Source organism: Oncorhynchus masou, chromosome 9, assembly GCF_036934945.1.
Source record: "Oncorhynchus masou masou isolate Uvic2021 chromosome 9, UVic_Omas_1.1, whole genome shotgun sequence".
Lineage (NCBI taxonomy): Eukaryota > Metazoa > Chordata > Actinopteri > Salmoniformes > Salmonidae > Oncorhynchus > Oncorhynchus masou.
The window spans coordinates 81,775,930-81,788,429 of NC_088220.1; the positions used below are offsets into that span (position 1 = coordinate 81,775,930).

At 45.0% G+C, this 12,500-nt stretch overlaps 1 protein-coding gene across 2 annotated transcripts in view; it reads left to right on the forward strand.

Annotated features, from left to right (window-relative positions):
• Positions 1-12,500, forward strand: part of si (sucrase-isomaltase) — a 110,406-nt gene that overhangs the window by 6,843 nt on the left and 91,063 nt on the right. For both annotated transcript variants that reach the window (XM_064975291.1, XM_064975290.1), the window contains exons 3-6: positions 3,187-3,272; positions 3,579-3,699; positions 3,999-4,108; positions 4,575-4,726. In XM_064975291.1, coding sequence (XP_064831363.1) covers positions 3,187-3,272; positions 3,579-3,699; positions 3,999-4,108; positions 4,575-4,726 — 469 coding nt within the window. The remainder of the gene's footprint in view (positions 1-3,186; positions 3,273-3,578; positions 3,700-3,998; positions 4,109-4,574; positions 4,727-12,500) is intronic.

Sequence of the window (12,500 nt, forward strand, 5' to 3'; positions counted from 1 at the left end):
ATGATTAAACTCATCCTCTCTGCTTGGTCAACGTCATGCCCCAGTCTGCTTCCACTCATCCTCTCTGCTTGGTCAACGTCATGCCCCAGTCTGACTAAACTCATCCTCTCTGGTTGGTCAACGTCATGCCCCAGTCTGCTTCCACTCATCCTCTCTGCTTGGTCAACGTCATGCCCCAGTCTGATTAAACTCATCCTCTCTGCTTGGTCAACATCATGCCCCAGTCTGCTTCCACACATCCTCTCTGGTTGGTCAACGTCATGCCCCAGTCTGCTTCCACACATCCTCTCTGGTTGGTCAACATCATGCCCCAGTCTGCTTCCACACATCCTCTCTGGTTGGTCAACGTCATGCCCCAGTCTGCTTCCACACATCCTCTCTGCTTGGTCAACATCATGCCCCAGTCTGCTTCCACTCATCCTCTCTGCTTAATCAACGTCATGCCTTAGTCTGATTAAACTCATCCTCTCTGCTTGGTCAACGTCATGCCCCCGTCTGATTAAACTCATCCTCTCTGCTTGGTCAACATCATGCCCCCGTCTGCTTCCCCTCATCCTCTCTGCTTGGTCAACGTCATGCAATAGTATGATTAAACTCATCCTCTCTGCTTGGTCAACGTCATGCCCCAGTCTGACTACACTCATCCTCTCTGGTTGGTCAAAGTCATGCCCCAGTCTGCTTCCACTCATCCTCTCTGCTTGGTCAACGTCATGCCCCAGTCTGATTAAACTCATCCTCTCTGCTTGGTCAACGTCATGCCCCAGTCTGATTAAACTCATCCTCTCTGCTTGGTCAACGTCATGCCCCAGTCTGATTAAACTCATCCTCTCTGCTTGGTCAACGTCATGCCCCAGTCTGCTTCCACTCATCCTCTCTGCTTGGTCAACGTCATGCCCCAGTCTGATTAAACTCATCCTCTCTGCTTGGTCAACGTCATGCCCCAGTCTGACTAAACTCATCCTCTCTGCTTGGTCAACGTCATGCCCCAGTCTGACTAAACTCATCCTCTCTGGTTGGTCAACGTCATGCCCCAGTCTGCTTCCACTCATCCTCTCTGCATGGTCAACGTCATGCCCCAGTCTGATTAAACTCATCCTCTCTGCTTGGTCAACGTCATGCCCCAGTCTGCTTCCACACATCCTCTCTGCTTGGTCAACATCATGCCCCAGTCTGCTTCCACTCATCCTCTCTGCCTGGTCAACGTCATGCCCCAGTCTGATTAAACTCATCCTCTCTGCTTGGTCAACGTCATGCCCCCGTCTGCTTCCACTCATCCTCTCTGCTTGGTCAACGTCATGCCCCAGTCTGACTACACTCATCCTCTCTGGTTGGTCAACGTCATGCCCCAGTCTGCTTCCCCTCATCCTCTCTGCTTGGTCAAAGTCATGCCCCAGTCTGATTAAACTCATCCTCTCTGCTAGGTCAACATCATGCCCCAGTCTGCTTCCACTCATCCTCTCTGCTTGGTCAACGTCATGCCCCAGTCTGCTTCCACTCATCCTCTCTGCTTGGTCAACGTCATGCCCCAGTCTGCTTCCACTCATCCTCTCTGCTTGGTCAACGTCATGCCCCAGTCTGCTTCCACTCATCCTCTCTGCTTGGTCAACGTCATGCCCCAGTCTGCTTCCCCTCATCCTCTCTGCTAGGTCAACATCATGCCCCAGTCTGCTTCCACTCATCCTCTGTGCTTGGTCAACGTCATGCCCCAGTCTGCTTCCACTCATCCTCTCTGCTTGGTCAACGTCATGCCCCAGTCTCCTTCCACTCATCCTCTCTTCTTGGTCAACATCATGCCCCAGTCTACTTCCACTCATCCTCTCTGCTTGGTCAATGTCATGCCCCAGTCTGCTTCCACTCATCCTCTCTGCTTGGTCAACGTCATGACCCAGTCTGACTAAACTCATCCTCTCTGCTTGGTCAACGTCATGCCCCAGTCTGCTTCCACTCATCCTCTCTGCTTGGTCAACGTCATGCCCCAGTCTGACTAAACTCATCCTCTCTGCTTGGTCAACGTCATGCCCCAGTCTGACTAAACTCATCCTCTCTGCTTGGTCAACGTCATGCCCCAGTCTGCTTCCACTCATCCTCTCTGCTTGGTCAACGTCATGCCCCAGTCTGACTAAACTCATCCTCTCTGCTTGGTCAACGTCATGCCCCAGTCTGACTAAACTCATCCTCTCTGCTTGGTCAACGTCATGCCCCAGTCTGCTTCCACTCATCCTCTCTGCTTGGTCAATGTCATGCCCCAGTCTGCTTCCCCTCGTCCTTTCTGCTTGGTCAACGTCATGCCCCAGTCTGACTAAACTCATCCTCTCTGGTTGGTCAACGTCATGCCCCAGTCTGTTTCCACTCATCCTCTCTGCTTGGTCAACGTCATGCCCCAGTCTGCTTCCCCTCGTCCTCTCTGCTTGGTCAACGTCATGCCCCAGTCTGACTAAACTCATCCTCTCTGCTTGGTCAACGTCATGCCCCAGTCTGACTAAACTCATCCTCTCTGCTTGGTCAACGTCATGCCCCAGTCTGCTTCCACTCATCCTCTCTGCTTGGTCAATGTCATGCCCCAGTCTGCTTCCCCTCGTCCTCTCTGCTTGGTCAACGTCATGCCCCAGTCTGACTAAACTCATCCTCTCTGCTTGGTCAACGTTATACCCCAGTCTGCTTCCCCTCATCCTCTCTGCTTGGTCAACGTCATGCCCCAGTCTGACTAAACTCATCCTCTCTGCTTGGTCAACGTCATGCCCCAGTCTGCTTCCCCTCATCCTCTCTGCTTGGTCAACGTCATGCCCCAGTCTGCTTCCCCTCATCCTCTCTGCTTGGTCAACGTCATGTCCCAGTCTGCTTCCCTCATCCTCTCTGCTTGGTCAACGTCATGCCCCAGTCTGTTTCCACTCATCCTCTCTGCTTGTTCAACGTCATGTCCCAGTCTGCTTCCCCTCATCCTCTCTGCTTGGTCAAAGTCATGCCCCAGACAGTAGCTCAAAGGGCAGATACATTAGTAACATCATTCGTGTAATTATTCCTACTCCTCACAAAACAATATGTAAACATTTAATTTACTCAATGTCAAGTGAACTCATGAATTCCAGCCTAAGCTGAAATTGGCTGATGCTTATCAGTGATGATTTGTGATTGGTTGTTGGGTCAGTGTTTGGTCAGTAGATACGTATTCCCTGTATGCTCTGACAGAGACCACAGGCACCGTGGTTCCAGAATGTCCCGTTATTCCACTGGGGGAGAGAGTCGACTGTTTCCCTGACGCCGGGGCATCTAAGGTATGTTTCCATGGAGACATGTGTGACCCGGGTCCTCTACACGTCTCACCATTCCTAATGCATTTACTTTCCCATCATTACTAGATATCAGGAGTACCGAACCTTCCTCCTGGAGAGCTACCCTCCTGCAGGTTTTACTTCAAACTCTTATCTAGCACGTCCTGCCCTGCAGGACCTTGATGAGCTCCATTAGGACTGTTACAACTTGGTTGGAGTAAAAACCTGCATTCCCAGTAGCTGTCAAGGAGGACCGTAGCCATAGCATTATACATGCTGATGATGATGATGATTCCCTTCCTTCACTAGCTGGGGTGTCTGCAGCGAGGCTGTTGTTGGAGTCCATTGGACGAGAGAAACGCTCCATGGTGCTTCTTCTCCACCAATCACGGCTACTCTGTGGTGCGCGAGGAGAGACCCAACATCTACAGTGAGTTCTACCTCCACCCCCCCATCCACCCTCTTTCCATATCTCTTATTTTCAATCCTTCTCTCGCTCCCCCTAAGGCATGATTTCATGTACATATAAAATGTACAGCATATTGCTAAACATGATAGACATAGTATCACTACTTCATTCACAGTCAGTCCTGACCCTCAGGGAACAGTCTTTGCTCAAATGATAAAATAATTCAAAACATATCATGCCCTATACTAGAAATTGCTTTTGAATTTGCCTTCTTGAACTTGTGCTTTTAACTTTTTTTTCTTTTGTGCTTGTGATTGGAGGCTTGTCGGCCCTTCTGAAAAGGAAGGTTGCCCCCTCTCTGTTTGGTGAAGACATAGAGGAGCTGGCTTTCCATGCTGACTTGCAGACAGTGAACCGACTGAGATTCAAGGTACAAACACACACACACACTGTCACTTGTAAACTACACCAAAACACATGTCCTCCTGACCCCTGTCCCTGTGTTTTGTCTCTAAACACATGTCCTCCTGACCCCTGTCCCTGTGTTTTGTCTCTAAACACACGTCCTCCTGACCCCTGTCCCTGTGTTTTGTCTCTAAACACACGTCCTCCTGACCCCCTGTCCCTGTGTTTTGTCTCTAAACACATGTCCTCCTGACCCCCTGTCCCTGTGTTTTGTCTCTAAACACACGTCCTCCTGACCCCTGTCCCTGTGTTTTGTCTCAAAACACATGTCCTCCTGACCCCTGTCCCTGTGTTTTGTCTCTAAACACATGTCCTCCTGACCCCCTGTCCCTGTGTTTTGTCTCAAAACACATGTCCTCCTGACCCCTGTCCTCATGTTTTGTCTCAAAACACATTTCCTCCTGACCCCTGTCCCTGTGTTTTGTCTCCAGATCTCAGATGCCCATAAGCAGCGATTTGAGGTTCCCCATGAGCACATCAAGCCCCCTGCCACCCACCCCTCTGGTTCCTTTAACTACGAGGTAGAGCTCAAACACAACCCCTTCGGCTTCCAAGTACGCAGGGCGGCCACCAAGAAAGTCCTGTGAGTTTCTTTCTAAATTGTGTCTTTCTTTCAGTCTCAAAACGTCTCTGTCAAATCCATCAATCTTTCTGTTACACTCCAATCTGGGTCCCAATGCTCTCAAGCCTGTACGTCTGGTTACAGCATCACACATGTGATCCTCATAGAGGTGCTGTGGACCACGCAGTCACTTTATTAATATGTATTATTCTGTCAGAACGCCAAAGACACACACGCTCGCACGTACACGCACATACACACACACGCCGCACATACACGCACATACACACACACGCTCGCACATACACGCACATACACACACACGCTCGCACATACACGCACATACACACACACGCTCGCACATACACGCGCATACACACACACGCTCGCACATACACACTCGCACGTACACTCACATACACACACACGCTCGCACATACACGCGCATGCACACACACGCTCGCACGTACACACACGCTCGCACGTACACGCACATACACACACACGCTCGCACATACACGCGCATACACACACACGCTCGCACATACACGCTCGCACATACACGCACATACACACACACGCTCGCACATACACACTCGCACGTACACGCACATACACACACACGCTCGCACATACACGCACATACACACACATGCTCGCACATACACGCACATACACACACACGCTCGCACATACACGCTCGCACATACACGCACACGCTCGCACATACACACTCGCACGTACACGCGCATACACACACACGCCGCACACACACGCGCACATACACGCACATACACACACACGCCGCACATACACACTCGCACGCACACGCGCATACACACACACGCCGCACACACACGCCGCACATACACGCACATACACACACACGCCGCACATACACACTCGCACGCACGCACGCGCATACACACACACGCCGCACATACACGCACATACACACACACGCATCGCACATACACACTCGCACGCACACGCACATACACACACACGCCGCACATACACGCACATACACACACACGCCGCACATACACGCACATACACACACACACGCCGCACATACACGCATACGGCCACACACACGCCGCACATACACGCTAGCATGCACACACACGCCGCACATACACACTCGCACGCACACGCGCATACACACACACACGCCGCACGCACACGCCGCACGCACACGCCATGCACGCACACGCCGCACGCACACACTCGCACGCACACGCCGCACGCACACACTCGCACGCATACACTCGCACGCATACACCGCATACACACACACGCCGCACATACACACCGCACGCATTACGCACATACACACACACGCCGCACATACACGCGCATGCACACACATGCTCGCAAGTACACGCATACACACACACGCCGCACATACACGCGCATACACACACACGCCGCACATACACGCCGCACATACACGCATATACACACACACGCTCGCACATACACACTCGCACGTACACGCACATACACACACACGCCGCACATACACGCACATACACACACACGCCGCACATACACGCACATACACACACACGCTCGCACATACACGCCGCACATACACGCACACGCCGCACATACACACTCGCACGCATACACGCGCATACACACACACGCCGCACACACACGCTCGCACATACACGCACATACACACACACGCTCGCACATACACACTCGCACGTACACGCGCATACACACACACGCTCGCACACACACGCTCGCACATACACGCACATACACACACACGCTCGCACATACACACTCGCACGTACACGCGCATACACACACACGCTCGCACACACACGCTCGCACATACACGCACATACACACACACGCTCGCACATACACACTCGCACGTACACGCACATACACACACACGCTCGCACATACACGCACATACACACACACGCTCGCACATACACGCACATACACACACACGCTCGCACATACACGCACATACACACACACGCTCGCACGTACACAAACATACACACACACGCTCGCACATACACGCGCATACACACACACGCTCGCACGTACACGCACATACACACACACGCTCGCACATACACACACATACACACACACGCTCGCACATACACACGCATGCACACACACGCTCGCACATACACACTCGCACGTACATGCGCATACACACACACGCTCGCACGTACACGCTCGCACGTACACGCTCGCACGTACACGCTCGCACGTACACGCTCGCACGTACACGCTCGCACGTACACACTCGCACGTACACACTCGCACGTACACGCGCATGCACACACACATTCGCACGTACACGCGCATGCACACACACACTCGCACGTACATGCTCGCACGTACACGCTCGCACGTACACGTTTGTTTTCTGTGTTCCATGTCAGTCTCCCTTGGTGACTGTGTGGTTACGTCGGTCTGTGTGACATCATAGTCATCATGCCTTCTGATCACATCTCCAACCAGCCAAATGAACCTTTTTGCAGACTCACTGTAAAACCACGATTATGACCCCTGTTATTTGTTTAACCTTTATTTACAGAGGCAAACAGATTTTTACCTTGTCACCTCTGGGATTTGATCGATAAACTTTTCGGTTCCTGGCCCAACACTCTAACCACTAGGCTACCTGCCGCCCACTAGGCTACATGCCCCTGTTAAAACCATTATAATGACCTGTTAAAACATGATAATGACCCGTTAAAACCATGATAATGACTCCTGTTAAAACTATGATACTGACTTCTGTTAAAACCATGATAATGACTCCTGTTAAAACCATGATAATGACTTCTGTTAAAACATGATAATGACTCCTGTTAAAACCACGATAATGACTCCTGTTAAAACTATGATACTGACTTCTGTTAAAACCATGATTATGACTATTGTTAAGACCATGATAATGACTTCTGTTAAATCTATGATAATGACCCGTTAAAACCATGATAATGTCTCCTGTTAAAACTATGATACTGACTTCTGTTAAAACCATGATTATGACTCTTGTTAAGACCATGATAATGACTTCTGTTAAATCTATGATAATAACTCCTGTTAAAACTATGATACTGACTTCTGTTAAAACCATGATTATGACTCCTGTTAAGACCATTATAATGACTTATGTTAAATCATTGATAATTACTCCTGTTAAAACCATGATAATGACTCCTGTTAAAACCATGATAATGACTTATTTTAAAACCATGATGATGTCCCGTTAAAACCATAATTATGACTTATTTTAAAACCATGATAATGAGTCCTGTTAAAACAATGATAATGGTGTCTGTTAAAACCATGATAATGACTCCTGTTAAAACCATGATAATGACTTCTGTTAAAACCATGATAATGACTCCTGTTAAAACCATGATAATGACTCCTGTTAAAACCGTGATACTGACTCCTGTTAAAACCATGATACTGACTCCTGTTAAAACCATGATAATGACTCCTGTTAAAACCATGATAATGACTCCTGTTAAAACCATGATAATGACCTCTGTTAAATCTATGATAATGACTTCTGTTAAATCTATGATAATGACCCGTTAAAACCATGATTATGACTCCTGTTAAAACCAATATTATGACTTATTTTAAAACCATGATAATGGCTCCTGTTAAAACCATGATAATGACTCCTGTTAAAACTATGATAATGACTCCTATTAAAACCATGATTATGACCTGTTAAAACCATGATAATGACTCATGTTAAAACCACGATAATGACTCCTGTTAAAACCATGATAATGACTCATGTTAAAACCATGATAATGGCTCCTGTTAAAATCACGATAATGACTCCTGTTAAAACCACGACAATGACTCATGTTAAAACCATGATAATGACCCCTGTTAAAACCACGACAATGACTCCTGTTAAAACCATGATAATGACTCCTGTTAAAACTATGATAATGACTCCTGTTAAAACCATGATAATGACTCCTGTTAAAACCATGATAACGACACCTGTTAAAACCATGATAATGACGCATGTTAAAACCATGATAATGACTCCTGTTAAAACCACGATAATGACTCCTGTTAAAACCACAATAATGACTCCTGTTAAAACCATGATAATGACTCCTGTTAAAACCACGATAATGACTCATGTTAAAACCATGATAATGACTCCTGTTAAAACCACGATAATGACTCCTGTTAAAACCACGATAATGACTCCTGTTAAAACCATGATAATGACTCCTGTTAAAACCATGATAATGACTCCTGTTAAAACCACGATAATGACTCATGTTAAAACCGTGATAATGACTCCTGTTAAAACCACGATAATGACTCCTGTTAAAACCATGATAATGATTCATGTTAAAAACATGATAATGACGTCTGTTAAAACCACGATAATGACTCCTGTTAAAACTATGATAATGACTTCTGTTAAAACCACGATAATGACTCATGTTAAAACCGTGATAATGACTCATGTTAAAACCATGATAATGACTTCTGTTAAAACCATGATAATGACTTCTGTTAAAACCATGATAATGACTCCTGTTAAAACCATGATAATGACTCCTGTTAAAACCATGATAATGACTTCTGTTAAAACTAATGCACGACCGATATGGATTGTTTTAGAGCCGATACCGATTTTTGGGGGTCAATATTATAATATATATTATAATTTAATATAGATTTCTTTCGGACAATATTCAATACAATGAAAATGTCTCAGAAACAGCCATGTATGCATGAATATATCTATTTTAAAATCAAACAGTACATTTGACTTACCAATCTAACTACATAACAACATAATGGGAAAACATGTTATTTGAATGGTAAAAATCCCTTTCACATCCTCACATCTCTCTCCATTGCTCATATTACATGCTGCTGTTTAAATCAAATTTGATTGGTCACATACACATATTTAGCAGATGTTATTGCGGGTGTAGGGAGAACTAGCTCAATGGTGATAACATTTGCTACCAAGCCATCAATGTGCAAAAATATCTAAAAAGGAGAGTGGGGGTAGGAAAACAAATGAAACGACGATACTGTTTTGTCTGAATGTCTCAAATATGCTTGAGTTTGAGAAGTGAGAACGCACAACAACGCGTGCTGATCTCCAGCTTCCTTGGTCCATATGCAGGAAAATTCTCCGATAGTTAAACCTATTGCCTTTATTTAGGCTTTTTAAACAGTTCCTTCTTTCCCCATAACGACAATCGTCTAATCCGACTATCAACTTCAATTTACGAATACGATTGTGGCTGGTCAGATCATCACAGCGGTGAAATAGTTAACATTGTAAGTCAGATGTCAGATGGCTCGTCGACAAAAATGTTCAAAATGATAACCAGCTAACGGTTGCTAGCTACGTTGGCTATTAGCTCCTATCTGATGTCTTAGCACCATGTTTATCTCGTCAAACAGGTAGCATAGCAGCTAATATAGCTAGTCGGCTAACCCCACAGATTAAAGGGTTAAACCACTACTGTTATTGCTGCTGGTAAACAGCACTGAGTGACATGTAAATTAATTCACCTTTCACTCCACAAATAATCCCTACAAATTTGCAATAAACTAATAGCATTAAAATGCTGCTGAAAATAGGACTTAATGACAAGTTCATTTATTAATTTCCTGTGTCTGCTTTGGGTCTATCTGTCAACTACAGAGGCACACATACACCATGTACAGTACAGTACAGGATGGCAACACTTGTTAATGACTGCCCGATTATACCCCTTCCTCGTTCTTGAGCAGATTATTTTTATATAACCACAGTATGTTTAAAGGGTATGACCTTTTGCTTTCCTTTGCCCAATGTGCTTATCAGATGAGTGGCATTTGGCTCACAGAGATAGAAAGAGATATTGCTTTATACTGCTTGCTATATTGCACATTACTGGGTAATATTTACTATATAACTGGGAAATATTTACTACACTACTGTGTAATATTTACTACATAACTGGGTAATATTTATTAGATAACTGGGAAATATTTACTACATTACTGGGTAATATTTACTACATAACTGGGTAATATTTACTACACTACTGGGTAATATTTACTACGTTACTGGGTAATATTGTAACGATGTTCTTCTTTTGTCGAAGGAGAGTCAGACCGAAATGCAGCGTGTATGTTACTCATGTTTATTTAGTGAAACAAACAAAACGAACTATACATGAATAACAAATAAATACAAAACAACAAACGGAACGTGAAACCTATTACAGCCTGACTGGTGAAACTAACACAGTGACAGGAACAATCACCCACGAAATGCAAAGCGAAAACCAGGCTACCTAAATCCGGTTCCCAATCAGAGACAACGAGAATCACCTGACTCTGATTGAGAACCGCCTCAGGCAGCCAAACCTATTTAACACACACACACCCCTAATCAGCTACAATCCCAAATACTACAAGCCCCAATACGAAAATGCAATACATAATAAACCCATGTCACACCCTGGTCTGACTAACTAATAAACTAAAACACAAAATACTAAGACCAAGGCGTGACAAATATTTACTACATAACTGGGTAATATTTATTAGATAACTGGGTAATATTTACTACATTACTGGGTAATATTTACTACATTACTGGGTAATATTTATTAGATAATTGGGTAATATTTACTACATTACTGGGTAATATTTACTACATTACTGGGTAATATTTATTAGATAACCAGGTAATATTTATTAGATAATTGGGTAATATTTACTACATTTCTGGGTAATATTTACTACATAACTGGGCAATATTTACTACATAACTGGGTAATATTTACAACATAACTGGGTAATATTTATTAGATAACTGGGTAATATTTACTACATAACTGGGTGATATTTACTACATAACTGGGTGATATTTACTACATAACTTGGTAATATTTACTACATAACTGGGTAATATTTACTACATAACTGGGTAATATTTACTACATAACTGGGTAATATTTACTACATAACTGGGTAATATTTACTGTAAAATACTGGGTGATATTTACTACATAACTGGTGATACGAGTCTTATCAATATATGTGCTCTAATATAAAAGTTTAGATGCAGCCCTTCAGATGAAATGAGCAGATGCATATTAAGAAAGAGAGAGGGGTGGATGGTGAAGGTGGAGAGAAAACCATTGACTGTGTAGAGATAATTGCTATGATATTATCAGTTAGCTCTCTGATTGTTTGACGGTCGTGTTATTCGCCACGGCGATAAAGGGTTTAATAACTAACAGGATTCACTTTAATTTAACCCCTTTAGTAATTCCAATCAAAACTATTAACTCTCCACTTTTCAACCATTAGATTCAACAGTGCAGTGTTTAGGTGAGCTGTGGTAGGGTTGTGTTCCTGTCATCCATTAGACCAATTACCAGTCTAGTCTCTCCATGTGGACTTCCCTGATGGAGTGTGAGTGTGGAGGTCATTACACCACACTATGATTGATTCCTCATCCTACTGTACTTAGTAGGATGAGACCTCTATCTCTGTCAGGGGAGTTCCTGCACATTGATTTAGTTTAGACTGTAGATCGCCTAATGGTCTTCCTTGCTTTGTGTCTCGCCAGAGTCAGGATGTTGGCTGATGTTTTTCTCACTGTAATAAAAACATAAAGGCTGTTAAAAGCAAGCGTACTTGCCCTGCACAATGCTTACTGTGCACATACACACCACTAGATGCAGGATACTGCCCTTGATCTCTCTCTCTCTCTCTCTCTGTCTCTGTCTCTGTCTCT